The sequence below is a fragment of the Osmia bicornis genome, chromosome 6, assembly GCF_907164935.1.
Source record: "Osmia bicornis bicornis chromosome 6, iOsmBic2.1, whole genome shotgun sequence".
Classification (NCBI taxonomy): domain Eukaryota; kingdom Metazoa; phylum Arthropoda; class Insecta; order Hymenoptera; family Megachilidae; genus Osmia; species Osmia bicornis.
The window spans coordinates 735,920-754,086 of NC_060221.1; the positions used below are offsets into that span (position 1 = coordinate 735,920).

An 18,167-nucleotide genomic window follows, 5' to 3' on the forward strand; every position below is an offset into this window, starting at 1 on the left:
TATAGGTTGCAATAAATAAAGGTATTAACATAAATCTGAAAGTTTTACAGTACAAATGGCATCGAATTTTACAGTTAAATCCTCAAAGTTAAAATTTAAAATTTTACAGAAGAAATTGTACAATAAAAAATATTCATAGAAACATGCTCTCCATGTGGACATTAAAATTCCATACTAACATTTAAGTATACCATGAATTCCGTTTCCATTGATCCCAATGTTGCTTTTGATTGAAAATTTGGTCTGTTTCAATTTATCAACGACACCCGTTTCATTAATGAAATTCAATTAATAATTTAAATTAAAAAAGAATTATTTTTTTAAGATACAGCACCATGTGAACAGGTACACGATAGGTAGCTACGTTTGTTTTCTTATCTAATACTCGAATATTCCAATTAAACAAATATTATAAGATTTACAATGATCTGATATCAATTAATGTGGATTATTAGATATGATCATTTCAAATTTAATTATGAAAGTTTATATTTTGTTCCTAGAAGAATTATAATGGTATTTCAGTACGCATGTACTTTTTCAAAATGCCCTTTGAAATTCGTATTAAATAAAAGGACGTATGAGTAAAGAAGTTCATTTAGGAGAAATAGTATTTGATAAAGAGATTATCAAAAAATAGAAAATTGAGTTTACTCTGTAAAGAAATGTTTAGGACCATTTCATTCAGGACAAAAAAGGTACGATATTTTGGTCTGTTTTCACGTGTACCTATTTATTCGATCGAATGTGAAACGAACCCTTATTGTAATATGATTGCGTTCTGATTGAAAAAATTAATCAAACATCCTTCTTTCCCTTTCTAATTAATCACGCATCCTCCTATAAGATATCCAATGGCATTAATTTTTAATTTAATTTGCGTTGATTTTCTTTAAAACCGAAAGCGTTATATGCATATAATCTTTTGCATATCTCTACGTTGTACATATTTGTTTATTTACAATACACGTTTTACGACGTATATTTACACGCGTATCGTTAATGAGAAATTGCAATTACACGTATTTTCGGCCGATTCGCGAACACTACTTGCTTTTCAAGGTTTACCATCACGGTATATCCGCAATTGCTATCGATATTGATCAATAATATTTGACAATTTCATAAGTTCATAGCAATTGTAAATTACTATCAGGTGTATAATTTTATATATGTATATACAGAGTATCCCAAATTGATAATTCTCTATGCCAAAACAAATGTTTCTATACAACTCACAACAATCGCTTTCTAATATTTTCAATAAAAAATGTTGAAAGCTTAAAAAATTGTTAAAGAAAGAAAAGATACAAATTTTAATTAACTATATATTTTTCAAGCGTTTGATAATTGCAATTTAAAAGAGGGATTTATAGTGAAACGAGAATTGAACTTTATTTAGATATGATAAAGATTATTTATGCGAGTTTTATAAGTTTTTTGATTGTCTCTACTGATGGTCAGCAATATAATCATCGAGTGGTGTTTCATTAAGCGTTCAGCAATATTCAGCATAGGGGATGAAAGAAACGAAAGAACACTCGAGCTTCGACTTCTGTAATTTCGAAGCCTGTAATGAAGGGATAAACATCAGGGCAATATGAGCAAATAAATGAGGGGAACATGATTTTTGAAAATTATAATAAAAAACTAAAGTGGATTAATGATTAATAAATAACATTATTTATGCAGAAATTGTAAAAATATCAGAATAAGATCAGAATAAAAAAAATAATAATAAAAATAAATTCTGTTTCTAATTTTCTTTTTTTTTTCACCCTAATGTCCACCCCTTCTGTATTGCCATTATACAATTTTCGTAGTCCTACGATATCGGCTATGTTTATTTACAACTCTATCTTACGCTAGATCCTATCGTCAATAGTTAATCAGTTGCTTTATAGTGGAGTTAGTCGAGTGAGAGGCACCATAGAATTTTTATATCGTACGATCGTACATGCTCGAGTTATTTTTACAGGGTATTGTTCCTCGGCATGGCGAAATTTCACGATATAACACGCTACTATCTACGAAGCAAGCGTTCATCATATTCTTAGGAAGCTAAGTTACTATAAAAAAAGAATTTCAGTTAAATTAGATTAAGGTACGCTTGGTGACTGGTACTTTGACTAGAATCAGTTAATTACAAAATAATAGAAAGGTACACTCGTCGAAGCATCGATATTTTATATAATTTTGTAATAAAAATAAAATAAAAATGTGCTTTCGAGACTAATTAAATCAACCCTTTGCTCTGTGATATTTATATTGTTAAGAATTTCAAAGTACCAATATATTTTAGAAAAGAAATGTAACAAATTTTGACAATATTGAATAAATACCACTAAATTAAATAGATTCTAGAAATCAATAATTTTAAGTTTAATTAATCAAAATATAAGAAACATAAGTATTGCATATGTTATAATTGAAAAAAATTAAAAACAAAGGTATTATTCATTTATATTGAAAGAAGAAGCACAAAGGTGTCTCGAAAACACTTGGAAATATACCTTATAAAGTCTCTTATGATAGAATGATAGATTAACAATATTTACACGTTAACAATAGTATAGTTAGACGATAGATATTTTCAGTGCAATAGTTCGAGCGTAGGTAAATGTTATCCTAGTTAACAAGAGACTGGTCCTTCCCGCGCAGAGATCGATTTATTCCTCGATAGTTTATAGTCGACATTAGAACGAATGCAATGTATGCTTTGAAAACTATGCTTTATAAAGAAAGTTCGTACATTTCAAGAGCTCACGTGTGTTTCACGAAAATGAATAATTTCTTTACACTCGATAGGATTCAATCTGTTCGTTTATCCATTCAAGCACGAAATTATCCAATCAATTTAGGAAATTAAAGAACTGGGGGTTTATTTTAGTCGAAAATAATTTCATTTTTCAATTAGAGTCATAATCAATTTTTAAATGGTTCTAATTTATTTTAAATTTACACTGTAAATCAAAAGGCAATGTAAAATTAGTAAGTTTAATTGATTCTAATTCATTGTATACTAATAATAATTTAATGTGTTTAATCGTGCTCGAATGGTAAACAAGGAATTGAAATTAGAAAGAAAACTCGTATACTCTCGTACATGCATACAGGTAATCGTTTTAAGAGTTAACACGACGAAATTCTTACGGTGTCGATAACGTTATGGTTCTTTTACGTGCCGTATCCGATAGCCTACGTAGAAAATATAAATGTATCTATTAGGAATATACGAAAACCCGAAATCCCGATGGGTTGGGTTTCCAAAAGTATCTTGGGGCATAAGAAAACCAGAAATTTGTATTTTATATTCTTGCTAATTATTATAATTCTCTATTCAATTTTATCATTTTATTCTATAATTTAAAAGTGATCGGAAAATTAATAAAAATCCCAGTTCGTGACTGTATTTTTATGTCACAAGATACTTTCGATATATTTTTCATAACTTTTTCTAAGAGAAATTCTCTCGGGTTTTCACACATTCCTAGTTTCCTATATGTATGTATATGCAGAATATATTCCAATTTTCTATTTCCCTTTCTCTCCTTTCTTTTCTTTCCGAACTATGTACATCGTTTCTCTGCCTTCTTGATCGTAACTGTTTCAAACATACGGTTTTTTAAGATTTCATGGATTTTCGAGCAACTCAGGGTGTGCATAGGGCAATCGTGATAAATAATACATTTTTGCAGGGTAATAAAATAGAAACGTGTTTCTGTGAACACGTATCTGATTTGAATTTAAAAGAAAACTATGTCCATATTTCTTAAAATGGAACCTTAAAGTTAAGAAATAAAACTGTATTTAACTTTTAAAGGGTCAATCTGTTAATTAGACTCGAACCAATTAATTTTTGTTATTAAAATTTGAAATATTTCTTTTGCACCCTTAATATTTCGCGAACACCCTGTACATCCAGGAACCAATAACTCGATCGTTCGTATCGAAGACCGACAAACATCCACACGTACAACCATTCACACATGTATTTTGCAAACTTCCTTCAGAATTCTCCGAAATTGTGCCACAATTGCGAAGGGAACCAAAATTCTTAACCCTTTGCAGCCCAAAGTCCAGCTTGATTAAATATTAATTTCTATATTGAATTATTTCACCTTAATGATTAATCGGCATTAAAATTTGAAGTCATAAATAAATGAAGGATGAAAAATTAATTTTCCAAAATTAGAGAATTGTCATTTTCACGAGTTTGATTATTCTACTGTCAATTTATTTTTACGTAGTTGGAGTTATTGATTTTTATTGGAATAAAATTCGCCCGGAATCATCGATGAAATGACAGATTAGGACTGCAAAGGGTTAAACCACCGATCAATGGCACCGCACTATCAGACATATCTCGTTTCAAAGCATATACGTTCCCCGTTTGTTCGAGCAAAGCATCGCATTTTGTGCTAGAAATTGAAAAAATCGCGTCAAAGATACAAGTTATAGTTTATAGTTAAGTAACTCGACACCGCGTTTGTACAATCTTCTCCTTCCATCTCGCATTTAAAAGACACTAGGCGATAAAGTTTCAAAGTTCGTGATTAATTAAGGCTTAATAATTGATCGTTTATTACCAGCAGAGACTAGAAGTTATCTGTATGTGTATATAATATGCCTATAAGAGATATCTCATCTAGGAAGTTTCTTTTTTTTTTTTAAATTTATTTATTTATTTATTTGCTTATTGTTCCTCTCTATTAATTCCTAGTTGGCCCAAGTGATGTTCCCAAGACGTTTGCATCCAATATATTTACCATCCTAAATGAATCTGTTCTTGAAACAATTCTAGATCCATTTCTCAGTCTACCGATCCTACGTTTTCTACGTGTACACAATTGTCCGTTCAGCCGATCAGTCCTTCCTTTCTTCATCGTTCAAGCCGGGCTTCCGGTTACGATATACTTGAAACGCGAAAAGCGTACTACCATTACCGATATGTTCAGAACAACGAGAATCTATCTGTATTTTTATTTCCAGATACGATTCCTTTAATCATCGCAATATTTCAAACGATCGTTCTTCCTTCCAAGAAAAAAAATCGTTCCTGTGCGTTTAGCGTGATCGTTTTTTTATTTTTTAAATTTGTGAAACAGAGGTTTCGAGGATCCTACGTAGCGGAAGTATCGAAGAGTTTCATTTTATTTTATTTTCCAGAAAAATTTCTCCAGTTCCTTGTAATCTAATTTAAAGATCCTTTGATCGTCATTTTTACCTCAGCCTGTCGAGCGAAGGTTTGATCGATCAGTGAAATCCTCCTCTGTCGTTGACATCGAAAAACGATCTCGATTCAACCACTTTCGCTGAACATGCCCGGGACAAGGTTGGTTATGGTAACACGAGGCAAAGACCACGGTATTGCCAATGATCGTGAAACAGATGGCACGAGCTCGCCGGGGGCTTTCTGTTACACGTCGTCCTCTATACTCCTCAGTGGTATTTGTTGCTTTTGTGCCACAGCGTTCAGCACGTACACCAGCTGGTCCAATTTCTTATCCATCACGGACAACTGTGGACAGATATAGTTTCAATACATTTCATGCTGTACCCATCCACTTTCATATCTAACAAATTGCAGCAGGTACAGCATCGAACAAAGTGGACATTCCTAGAGAAAATAAAGTATTACAGAGGAAGGAAGAATTTTCAAATTACCATTAACTTTAGCAATTCATAAATTTTCACCGAACGATCCTAAAGTTGGACAATTTATCGAATGTACGAAATCTTGCGACGATAATTAAGCTCACCCTAATCGCGTTAATTTAATCAAATCGAGAGACGAATGAAATGAATTTCAGGCTCAGACCACGTAGGTGGTTTCTGGCGAATTGAAAATTATATCCTCCATTACATCCATCCATCTACAACCCTCCAGGGAGAAAGGGTCGTGATGGGAAAGCTTTCTCCCCTTGAAAAAATGGTAGCAAACTAGTACTCGAAACATCGTTACGTCGAATAAGAAAGTGGAAACGCGTTATTATCACGCGACGTTAGAAGTCAATCGATTGTATCAAATTGCAGAGGTGTTCGGATTATTAGACTGAAAAGAAGACATTAGTATCAGGCCTAATTATTGTATACTGTTTCCTTAGGAGAATTGTAACACACATTAATTAGTAATTAATGAAAAAGAACTCTGAAACTTTTATGGACTTATTAAATTCGTAATAATTTTGAAATTTTCCTCTTAACTAACAATATTTATATATTTTGAAAATGTATAATATATGCTAAAGGGTTAAGTTGATGAAGATTTTTTTAATAAACTCACCTGTTGTTCAACCCTGTACAAGCGTGCGCCTATCGTCATTGGCTTCACGTTGCCTGCTCGGTCGATTCCTGCCAAATAGCTACCTGGTTTACCCAGGGTCTGATCCAACCTCCTTTGTAATTCCTGCACAAAAGTATCAATCACGCGGGCATTGATTAATAAATAACATTACTCGATTATATTACAATTTATTTCAAGATCCTCTCCTTAGATATTTTATTTACAGGCAAATAAAATCAATAAATAAATACTTATATTACCATTAGAATCAGTCGAAGTTATTTCGTATGAATAGTGTAAGTACTTTAGATGCTATCAATCATAATAATATAACGCAAGTACAGAATCTGCTTAGAGATTTGGGTAGTTAGAGATTAGAGATTTGACCCACATACGAGTGATGTGGATCGTATATGGGTGATAATGGTATTACATCAAATTAGGAAACGATATTCCTCCTAATTAGGAAATGATACTCCTTCTAATTACGAGAAGAAAATTGAATTTCGGAAGATTTTCAATGTAAAATTTCAACAAACAGAATGAATTACCTTCATGGTATCCACAAACGATGGATAACTTTTGCCAAACATCCATTACCGGGGAAACACAATTAATACGCTGGTAGCAACCGTTAATTAATCTCCTTAATTAATCGCATTTTACAGTGACATGCTTTGATAAACGCCGCGGTCTGGCTGTACAATAGAGTAAAAGCGATATCGGTTCAGTGTAACGAGTTAACAAATTCATATTATGCTCGGCGTACCAGAAAATCCTAACAATGAGATAATAATGTAATGGCCTAAACAATTAATACAGTAATTCAAATTTATTATAAAACAGTATGGTGTTTCGTACGATAGTCTCGTTATTATAACTCAAATTCTGCAGTTAGGACCTGTTAATGTACGCGAGATTAAATGAAGCCAGCGAAATCCATTACCGAGCAGGATCCTTTGATTGCTATTACGAAACAGGATACCTTCAATCCATCTCAATCTTCCCCTTCCTGAAAACTAGTCTAAAGTGTCGGTTTAGTTAACGTAACGCGATTGTTTCAAATGAAATTATATGGGTCATGCGTGACTCATGTTTAAATTAAACAAAAAAGATAGATTATTGAATTATTTAATTAATTGTATACGAGTTGAATTTTGATAGGAATCCATCGATCATATTGTAAGAAATTTTTCGGTGGGATACCATAAATAACACAAATGATTGATCATTTTTGACAATTTCAATCCATCATAGACAGGTGGTTGAAACAGCAAAGTGCATCGAAACGCAGGGGGGATGTTCGATACGCAACCGATCGCCACGCTATTATGTCGACAGCCGATCAAACTAACCCAACCCTGACTACTCCGTCCATTGACAATTCCATTGTCCAAGTAGCTGACATTGGCTTTATTCGCTCGTCGATTGGCAACAAGGTAATAATTGTCGAGCTCCAATCTGCATCCACTCTGATGGGGAAACGATACGAGATACAACGTTTGCTATTGTCTCACCCCGTAACGCGAAATCAGCCCTTATCGTGTGACGTTAAACGTTTGATCACGATTAACAGTATTCTCCCAGTTAATTAAGAGATTCGATTAATCTTACATTCGTATGACAAAAATTAGTTGATTAAAATATTATCAGGATATTTTTTCATAATTAAACGAATATCGTTAGCGAAGTTTCACAGGAAATTCATTTTCAATACTTAATTAAAGAAATTAATAACTGGGAAAAATTTTTAGAGAATAGAAAATCCTCTAATATTAAATGCTTACTTAATTTCAAAGTAATTTTCGAGAAAACCTTCTAGCAGAGAGTTTAGCGGGAGATTTATATTTCAGCAAGCACAATATTCCTTCTTCAAGCTTCGCCAGGATATTCCTCTTACACGAGTACACACGTAAACATTAATATTCATATTCGCAAAGGAACTTTCTGCGTAATCTCGACATGTCAAAGCCACCCCAGTTTTCTTTTACATAAAATTCTTCTCTCGAAAGCCACTAACAAGCAACGAGTTCTGAGAAATTTCTAAACAATTGGAAATTAAAAAATGTTTACTCACCTTGATTCGCACCATCATGTTCAGATGACCCTGGCTGTATTGCTCGATCACGTCTCGTACATCGTATGGTTTTCGCGCTTGTTGGAATTTCCTCCTCGCCACGAAGTATTTGATCTTTCTGATCGCTCTGATGGCGTTTCGATGTGCCTCGGTTAGCCTGAAAATTATAATGATTCGATTAGCAATAAATACAATATACGCAAAATTGGTACGGGAATCGGTATCCTTTTCACGATGACCATAAATTCCTCTTTTCCCTGGCCAGGTCTCTTGTCGTTGACTGGCGATCCGGGCGATTGATTTTCACGCGGTCCTGAATATGCCGGTTTCCGGTTAAATTAACAACCAATTCCATTTACTCTATGATTTATTTCATGCGAGTTAACCAGGAATGAAATTGAAATATTTCTCTCCCCCTTTTGTTTGCCATTATTTTCACGATAATAACAGTTGCATCGCACAGACAGTTATTCTCTGTTTTAATTATTTTTTAACTCGAAGAAAAGAATGTCGAAAATGTACAATTTTATTGTTCGCATGTTTTCATTTTTTCTTTTTCAAATTTTTGTATAAAAATGAAGGTAATATTCGTTTTTTATTTGAAAGTAGAAACAAGCAAACAGAATTATTTATTCCTGGTAAAATGGAGTTCAACATTTTCCAGATTGAATTTATTTCACGAATGTAACAAAATATTTTCGCTTGTTAGATTACAATAAGCTACGAATTAGAAAGACACCTTTTCAGTTTAAGCTTACAACTCCTCACGTTTCTTCAAACGAGAGAAATACTACCCACGCATTTTCTTTGAGAACAGTCGAGAGAGACATTCTTGAGGAAAGTAGTTGTTCCTCGCTTCTATACGCTGCTACATCGTTTCGCTTCGAATAAACAAGCTTTCTTCTGTTTTTTTTTTTTTTTTTTTTCTAAAGAAAAACTTGGTTGTACGTTTACAGAGAATCTTGCAAGCAACTTTTCCGTATCATGATAAAATTGTGCGATATTGCCAATTTGTAACTTCTTGCTATTTTTACTTTTAAATTAAAACTCTGAATATAGACGCGAGGTGAAAAATTATTTTCATCGTTCTTTAAACAATATTCCATAAGGGGGAGAGGGGTTCTTTTTAGGGCGTTAATTCGCAGGAAAATTGAAGTGGCTGCAGCGGCCAGAATCGGCCGCTTTTCACGGACGATCTCGCGTTGCCGGGACAAAAGCGTCGGCAAGGTTCGTTTAAAGGGGAGGAAAAAAACAGAAACGTGGCTCGAGTATCAAACTATGCGAGGGATGCGTCGCGAATGCAACCGCGCGAAGAAGAGATGCCTGGAAATCTGGCCGGCACTGTCTTTGTGTCAGGGCTTCGAGTACGAACTGCAAAGAATGTAGGCCGTCCGCGAAACGGAGTAATGCACCAGTGAAAAAAAGCACTTACGTATCGTGCTTTCCGCGAGAAAAAAAAAAAAAAAAAAAAAAGAAGGAAAGAGGAAGAAGTACCCTTTCACGAGAGCCGCCGCAAGCTAACGCGTCAATTCCTATTTCGAGAACGCGGAGTCGCTCGAAATGTCAATGTAACGCAGTGTACACGATTGCGTTCGAAGACGTTTCGAAATAATGAAAATTGAAAACAAGAGAAGTTATTATATATACTCACGTGGTGACCCTTTGAGGCTCCTCGATATCAATGTCGATCTCGTCACTGGTCGCTTCCGTGACGGAACTCGTCTGCGAGGTGAAGAGGCTTCCCCTGCCGACCGGAAACACACTACTCATACTACCAGGCTCGAAAACTAGTTCCGTCGACGTTCAAAACTGTCCCAGAGAAAGTGTCCTTCACTCGGCTGACGTTTCCTGTCGGGCCAACTTTACCCTACCCCCTATTATATCGCCGTGAAATTTCCACAGAATTTTCCCTCTTTCACTCTCACGCACATCCTGTATACACGTTACGATCCACTTTTCCCAACTTTGTCATCAAGTTAAGTTTCTTAAGGACCTGTCGCCGGTGTCGAGTCAAGAGATTGATTTTAACGATAATCTAACTTTCGATGATGTCGGGGATTAAATTGAGAAAATATGAAATACCGTGGATTTTTTATAATTTTAGAATACTACTCAAAGTAAGTGTTTTCATTATTTTGGGATCGTCAGCCAAGTTCTGGTGTCTTCTCTGGGGCACACTATAAATTTGATTTTATTTAACAGTTTGATACCGGATGCCAGATCGATCGAAAGTTAACAATTTTCTAGAGCTTCAACGAGATTGAAGGGTACGGAACTCTGTTCTAGTCTGGCATAAATCGTGAAACTTGAAATGGAGTTTCAGCCGCCTCGAGCGTGGAGCATGCAAATTATTCGCGACTGTTTACCGGCGAGAATTCGCGTTCTTTTCACCGGCCTCTTGTGTGCACTCCTCGCTTTCCGAATAATGCGAAAAAACCGGAGGCGAAATAAGTTCGTTCACGGGATTTCATTTTGAAATTCAACGCGGCTGCTCGCGGTACTTTATTTCCAAAGCGAATCGTCTCGCCAATTTCAGTGGGATCAACGAAATCCCTTCTTCTCTCGCTTGAATTTCCAGCGAAATGTCACTGTTCAACTGCATTCATCCATAGCTATCAAAAGCTTTGAATCGAATTATAATTCTTCTATCATTATCATTTTTACTCATTAACTCTTATCGATATACCTATTGCTATTACACCCCTATTTTAAAATTATTTAAATACTTTTAACTTTGCGTATATTAAAAATGAAAAAAGAGATATATAAAATCCTTAATTAGCTTTTGCCGGAATCTGACAGCTGATTAATTATTAATTAAAGAAAGAAAGAAAGAAAGAAAGAAAGAAAGAAAGAAAATCGATGAACGACTCACCGGTTGTCGCGTCTGGCACGATTCGGTGTACCAGCTTTCGGCTCCTCCATGTAGAAGATAACGTCACCCTCGTTCTCCATTCTCTGGTTGTCGTTTTGACCAGAAGCATCGCCGGCAGCAGCGCTGGACATGCCACCGGATATCGTGACCGGTGGCAACGACTGTTGTTGTTGCTGAACATCCATCCGGTTCCTCGATTTTCGCCTCTTCAGTACGCTCGCCTTCTTTGCCACCTGGATCATCAGAGACTGAACCCCCGGTGCCCTCCCATTACATCACACGTCGAACACAACATGCACTATCCCTACTAGCGAGCACCAGCTCGGCCCAGTTCCATCTGAAAAGCTCCCTATCTCGCCACCTGCTTTCAATCATGGCTACACCTGTGTCCACTTGGCAACTTAGGCTCGTTGGCTGACGCGATGTTTATATCTTTTCTACATTTTTATATGATTTGTCATCAATTTTATAATAGCGATATCGTAGAAATTCATGGGAAGGGTAGATGGTAGAGGTAGATGGAAATTGAAATATAATCCTCGCATTTCAAGCCGACTAAGGTTACTTAATATATTCAGCGCCGATGACACGTAATATGTGTTATATTATTTAATATTTTCTTGGGAATGTGAGAATTCTGTGTTACGATATTGCAGGAATATATGGGAAATAGAGATCGGGATAACAGGAACTGAAATAGAATCCTTGCTTTTGGAGTAGACCACGGTTACCCAACGCATTCAAAAAATAAGTAACCATATAAAATTAATTAAAATAATTAGGCTAATTAAATAACACATTCGGTGCGAGTCAATTGTTTCTTTGTGTCGTCGTATTATAGAAACGAATGAAGAGCAAAGGGAAAGAGGAAAAATGGTTTGTTTTGAGGGAAGATGGAACAAGGATTGCAATATTTATTCGCTCCTCTTCTCTCTTCCAGTTTATCGAATTTTTCACGTGCGCAAACGAACCAACCTCTGATGGATAACACCGAAAATGAAACGAGTTTCCGTGCACGAATGACGTGAAACTGGGTCAGCATCGGTTTTCAAACCTACTTTCGGGGCCACTAACATAAGCTCTGCATTAACCTTATACCGTAGACTGGCACGCATTAAGTACTTAAGAAAATTTCAAGGAAGAACGCGAAGGTAATGCACAGCTGGCGAATCTCTAAAAATCTGGTAGATAAACGATGCTTTTTATCGACAATCGCGACAGCCGTCGAGCGTAAGTTCTCTTTGCATTGCAGGTTGATGCGAATAGAAAAACAAATACGCGTGCACCGTGAACCGAGTTAACGAAGGGATGATTCTGCTGTGAAACGGTGTTAATTAAACTACTTCATTGATTATAAGACACTAATATTGATTGGAAGTAATGGACATAACAAACATATAAAACAACATAATTTAGAATTTTTTATCCTATAGTTGATAATTGATGTTTTGAATAATTAGAGAATTTTTAATAAATTTAGAAACTAGTGACATTATTGATAAACTAAAAGATAAACAAAAATTCTATGCTTTTCAGTCACGTCTGACTATTTACGATCTTATACTACTGATCCACGACTATCGACTAGCTAGCAAATATATTTAATTACTTTTTAATATATTTTGTAAATATTGGTGTAATGTTTTGTGCAGAATCATCCCGGCTATCGTTATCAGCCCACTTTGTAGGTACAGAGTATCTATAAAACCAAGAGTGTTGAAATATATCAATTCTATTCTTCATTTTCCTTAAATTGATTCAAAGTACATAATCTAAATTGTTATATTTATATCACAAACTTGTTAAAAAACTACAGAAATTATTAGAAGATAATTAAAAAAAAAATCATTATCTAATATATTCAAATCTTTGCATAACTGTAAAACGTACCTTGACTCTTTGTTCTCTTTTATTAAAAAATTTCATTCTATCTTAATAATTTATCTACAATTCAAATTCGAAAGCCAATAAATTTAAACTATCTATCACACCACCAAGCTTATAAATACTTTTTACAATTTACTATACAACATCTTATCAACACCCAACCATGAAACCCTGAAGCAAACTACCCTTAATTTCTTTCGACACCCTGTACACACATAAGCTACATGAATTTGCATAATACACCAAACATAACGACACATAGAAATTGCAGGCGCATGCAAGATACAAGATACACATTGCATAACACTGATCTTCGCTAGAAAAAAAAAGAAAAGAGAAATTCAAATTGTGATAATAAGCTTAAAAAAGTGTGCAATAATATTTGAAAGATACACATAGAAGAAATGAAACGTATCAAATGATCGCGTTATTTCGTAGCAAAGGAGATCCTTCAGGCTAAATCGATTTAGAATTCTATAAACATTCGCTTTGAAAAGATACAAGCACGAAGGATCGTACAAACATTCGTTGTTGTTTGCCACAAAATTGCTCGGAGAATCGATGCTAAAAAGCGTTGCACGTTTTCTGGGCTCGATCAACGGTATAACACGAGCTCGTTAACTGTCTATCCCTTCGAGGTTCGAAATGAACGTTCCCTCGTGAACAAACCAGACGAGAGAGAAGGAAAGTTAAAAAGCGAATAGCGATGTTGGTTGAATCGTAAAATTCTTTCCTTTATATTTTTATGTTATTCTTCTTTTATTTTTGACAACATTCTGGTTTTTAACATCCTGGTTGCAGAAGCTTATAAAAATTAATAGTGTGATATCTTGGACAAAGCTGAACGTTGACTGTCATCGTGTCATTTATACTTGAATTTTTATTATTTTGAATAATAAAAAAATAAAAAAAATGAATTCCAGTTTTGTTCGAGATATTAAACTATTTATTGCTCCTGCAACCGGATTAATTAACCATACTCGTGTGTAACAACGCGACTATATGTATATGTTCCCGTTTCGGTGGTAAAGAAAGTGATAAAATAGTAAATAAATAAACATGCAAAAGAGTAAAAATTGAAATAAATCTGAGGCCTTTACATACCATCTTCTTTACACAAATCAACTGAAATATATTAGGTACATTTTATATATACAATATATATTGTCCAATAAACGGGGTCAATAAGAGGCTGATTATTATATTTACGCATAAGAATTGAAATAAAAAATGAAAAGAAGAGATAGAGAGAAAAAAAAAGAAGATACTGATCTTGGAATTTTTGGCAGCAGATGCGAGAAATACAAGATCGCAACAATCTTCAACATTCTTACCTTCTATTTTTTATTTAAGAAAATTTTTCTATATTCGAATGCGATTCAAACAATGTTCTACTTGCAATTTATACAATACAGTATTTCGTATCTAAATCGAAACAATTATGCAAATTCCTACAATCAATTACTTGAATAATTTCATTTCTAATTAAACAGAAAATTCGAATCGTTTAATTTTCTTGCATGATTTACAAGCGTTCAATGACCAATTAACAGAAACCAACGAAATCTACCAGGCAAAACAGTCATACAAAGGCAACCAGAGATACCAAGAGAAAGAAAGTTTCATTTTTCCTTCAAAGAATGCTAAAATGCGATAGAAACGAAAGGCAGAAAAAAGGAATAGAATTAGTGTACATTTTTTTTTTTTCAATTAAACGTAGAAATCTGATTACCTGGTATTTTTCCCAAGAAGAAAAAAGAGGATCTTTGCTTTATTTCTTGTTATAGTTAACACTTTGATGACTGAATATTTGATAAAATTAATTACATTTTTGGTACTTTTAGTAACTGGAAAATTAATTTATCGAGTCTTACGATTCCTTGCTGTTCATTCTTTTCTCCCAAATTTTATTAATTTGGTAAATTGATCAATTAACCAGAGTATCCTCATCAAAGTTAATTAATTACGAATAAAAGGCGAAGAAAGATTTATTTGTGTAATTTGAAAAAATCACACGATATGCCAAAAATTCATCTGGCAAATGAAAATAAAAGAAATTCATTGTAAAAGATTGATCTTCTACAGAGCAGAACAAAAAGGAGAGCGAAGAAATAAGAAAAGCGATACTTCGATTCGAAGGGTAATATACAAAAAGCTTCCAAGCGCAATTCGAACTGCATCAAACACACGAATAAATCACGAGCAACACTCAGTTATGTTTGTACTCCGATATACATAATGGCACATCGAAGGAAAAAGAAAAAGGCAAAAACAGAGCAGAATTCGCATTCTTTGCTTGCATCCATCCACTGCCAAATTATCTGCATGACTTCGCCAGGCAATCGAACTCCCGCGATCGCATTGTTTCAAAAAAACGGTGCAGGAATTCGTTCACCCGGAATTAATAATTTCAACGGAATTCGCGAAATTTCAATTTAACACTTCACGTTATTAGCATAGTTGTTCTTTTTTTAATCCTACAACGACACTGTTGCATTGTTTACTTCAAAGTCATTTATTAAAATTTTACATATTACTTGATAAAATTTCGTAACAGTCCGGAAAAAATACCAATTAAAGTTTTTTTCCTTCAATAAGATTTTAGCAATTAACAAATCAAATATGCAAACATATCGCCAGCTACCCCATAATGTCGTTCTAGGGTTAATTATCGAAGTGTACACAATTTGTGCTGCCGATTACTGGTGACCCTCACTGAAATCACCCTGTTAGTACTAATTAAACTTATACTTCCAACAACTTCTCAGCTACATTTGATTTAATCAACAAAATTTATACCAAGCAAATTCTTACTTCTGAAAGTGTTTCTAATCGAAACAGCGTCCTTGAATCACCGATATAAACGAACCCCTCGAATGTATAATAATTACAAAAGTATCACAATGTATTAGGTTGATCAGAAAGCTCTGTCATCGATTTGTATAATATATTTTATCAATTATATAAAATTAGAGGCGTTAATTACGAATGGTGTTTACTGTAAAAATATTAATAATTAATCGATTATATAAAATATCAGGCACTAATCACCGATGACTTCCACGATAATAATATTTCATAAATATTAATAATAATAATAGATATAATGTTCATACTGAACATAGGTATAATAATTAATACGAGTTAACTTGCATTCTGTCAATTAACGTTAATTAATCAATTCATATTGTTTGAAATAGTAAAACGACATGACTTTCAAATCAATCTAAACGATTCAGACGACCGAGGGAACATCGTAAGCAACTAGAAACAACAACAACCAACGGCTAGTAGCTGCTGCCACCGAACTGGAGGCGAAAAAGTCGCGAAAGCTTACCTTTCCCAATGGTGTGGACGGCTGTCCGGCTGGTGCTGGATCTTTTATATAAATATTCCAGGTGGCCACGCTGTTGATGGCTTTGTCGGCAGCGTAACACCTCCATAAACATTGTATCAACATTGCGGCAGCCGGTATCTGCCGATTAAAGTGCTTTTGTCGTTGTTTTTGCTGGACCTTCAATGCGAAACCGGAGCCCAGTATGCCCTGCAACAGAAATACAAATACACTCGCATTAAATCATTTTTATGTAACTTTAATTTGAAATTTGATTAATTAAAATCCGTAGATAACAGATTTTATATTTTTTTATTAGGCTAATTTACATAATTATGATAGACGTAACCATAATTATACTTACGGCTGGAAGTGCGAAAAAGGATATAGCGAACACGCTGAAACACGAAGCAACTATCTTTCCCATCCACGTTTGTGGGACAGTGTCACCGTAGCCAATGGTGGTCACGGTAATCTGGAAAGCACAATTTATCCCTATGCAATAATTCAAACATTTTTCCATGAAATTCATTCATTGAGCCCAGGATAATCGAAGGAAAATAAAAAATTAACAACAAAAGACCAAGGTCGATGGAAGTTTCGATTCGTCCTATCGCATCGTGTCTTTTCGAGTCAGGAACGTTCACCACTACCCGTGCAATCTAACCGACGAGTATTTTCCAGCATTTTCATCGAGGAAAATTCTCGGGAAAATCGGACAACGATCGAACGACGACAATCGACGACGTGACGTTAATCAAGCGACGTTTAAATCGTCGCTCGGCCTCGGCTTCATCGATCCTCTCGTTGCCCATTCGACGGCTACGAATACAAATATATATTTTCCGAGTGATTAGCAGCGGCCGCTTAATAAACATTTACGAACAGCTTGCATACAATTAAGCTGGCGCAGTTCGCCTGGCGCAGTTTCTGCTTGCCAGCCGGACCGAATTAATTATTCCGGTAAATAGAAATCGAACGAGCGAAACACGCGCCTATTACACATCGATACCGTACAATGGAAATAGACACCGGCTACTTTCCATACGATCGGTTTAATTGCGAACGTAATTGCATCTTTTCTTTTTCTTTATTTTTTTGTTTTCTTTAAAGGGAGGAGGAATAGGGAGAGATTTTTAACTTTATTTAATTAATTAAATGAAGAACAAATGTACTTACCACTCCCCACCATAGCGCGTCGGCGTAGCTGGAAAAGTCTGTTTTTCCATCGGGCCCAACAGCATCTTTTTCGGCCAGATACACAAAGTAGCTGCTGAAAATAAGACCTAGGAACCCGATGTACAACGTCGTGATCAGCTCCTGGAAATGACGAACAACATCGCTGACAATTGAAATATTTTCCCCCTAATAACACTGAAGGCTCGGCACAAAAGATCCGGGTCAATTTATTTGCACGCGAACAATTGAAGGTTGTTTGTCATTCAGATCGAAAATTAAGCCAGTCATAGGTCGTTTGGAATAATTTCACATCGAATAATTGTATAGTACGCTCTTTTGAATCGAAAACAAAAGATGTGAAAACTTTCGATCGAAGAATGGAAAAATTCTACCCCTTCGTATATTTTAGATTATGCGATAAATTATGGCATTTAATTTTAAGTAGTTGTTCTATATTTAAACGGCAGGCGTCTATTTTAGCTTTTGTGATGCAAATTCTTTTGTAAGAATTGTAATTGCATTAATAAAC

The 18,167-nt window shown here is 34.7% G+C and overlaps 1 protein-coding gene across 5 annotated transcripts in view; it reads right to left on the bottom strand.

Annotated features, from left to right (window-relative positions):
* Nucleotides 1–1,705: 1,705 nt before the first annotated feature.
* Nucleotides 1,706–18,167, bottom strand: part of LOC114873499 (potassium voltage-gated channel subfamily KQT member 1) — a 28,768-nt gene continuing 12,306 nt past the window's right edge. For 2 of the 5 annotated variants that reach the window (XM_046286047.1, XM_046286046.1), the window contains exons 6-14: nucleotides 17,639–17,779; nucleotides 16,824–16,934; nucleotides 16,463–16,669; nucleotides 14,230–14,250; nucleotides 11,239–11,486; nucleotides 10,015–10,107; nucleotides 8,364–8,520; nucleotides 6,287–6,409; nucleotides 1,706–5,521 (exon numbers count right to left, since the gene is read on the bottom strand). In XM_046286047.1, coding sequence (XP_046142003.1) covers nucleotides 5,420–5,521; nucleotides 6,287–6,409; nucleotides 8,364–8,520; nucleotides 10,015–10,107; nucleotides 11,239–11,486; nucleotides 14,230–14,250; nucleotides 16,463–16,669; nucleotides 16,824–16,934; nucleotides 17,639–17,779 — 1,203 coding nt within the window. In that variant the 3' untranslated portion in view covers nucleotides 1,706–5,419. The remainder of the gene's footprint in view (nucleotides 5,522–6,286; nucleotides 6,410–8,363; nucleotides 8,521–10,014; nucleotides 10,108–11,238; nucleotides 11,487–14,229; nucleotides 14,251–16,462; nucleotides 16,670–16,823; nucleotides 16,935–17,638; nucleotides 17,780–18,167) is intronic. The other 3 variants (XM_029181895.2, XM_029181897.2, XM_029181896.2) reach the window with 3 other exon arrangements.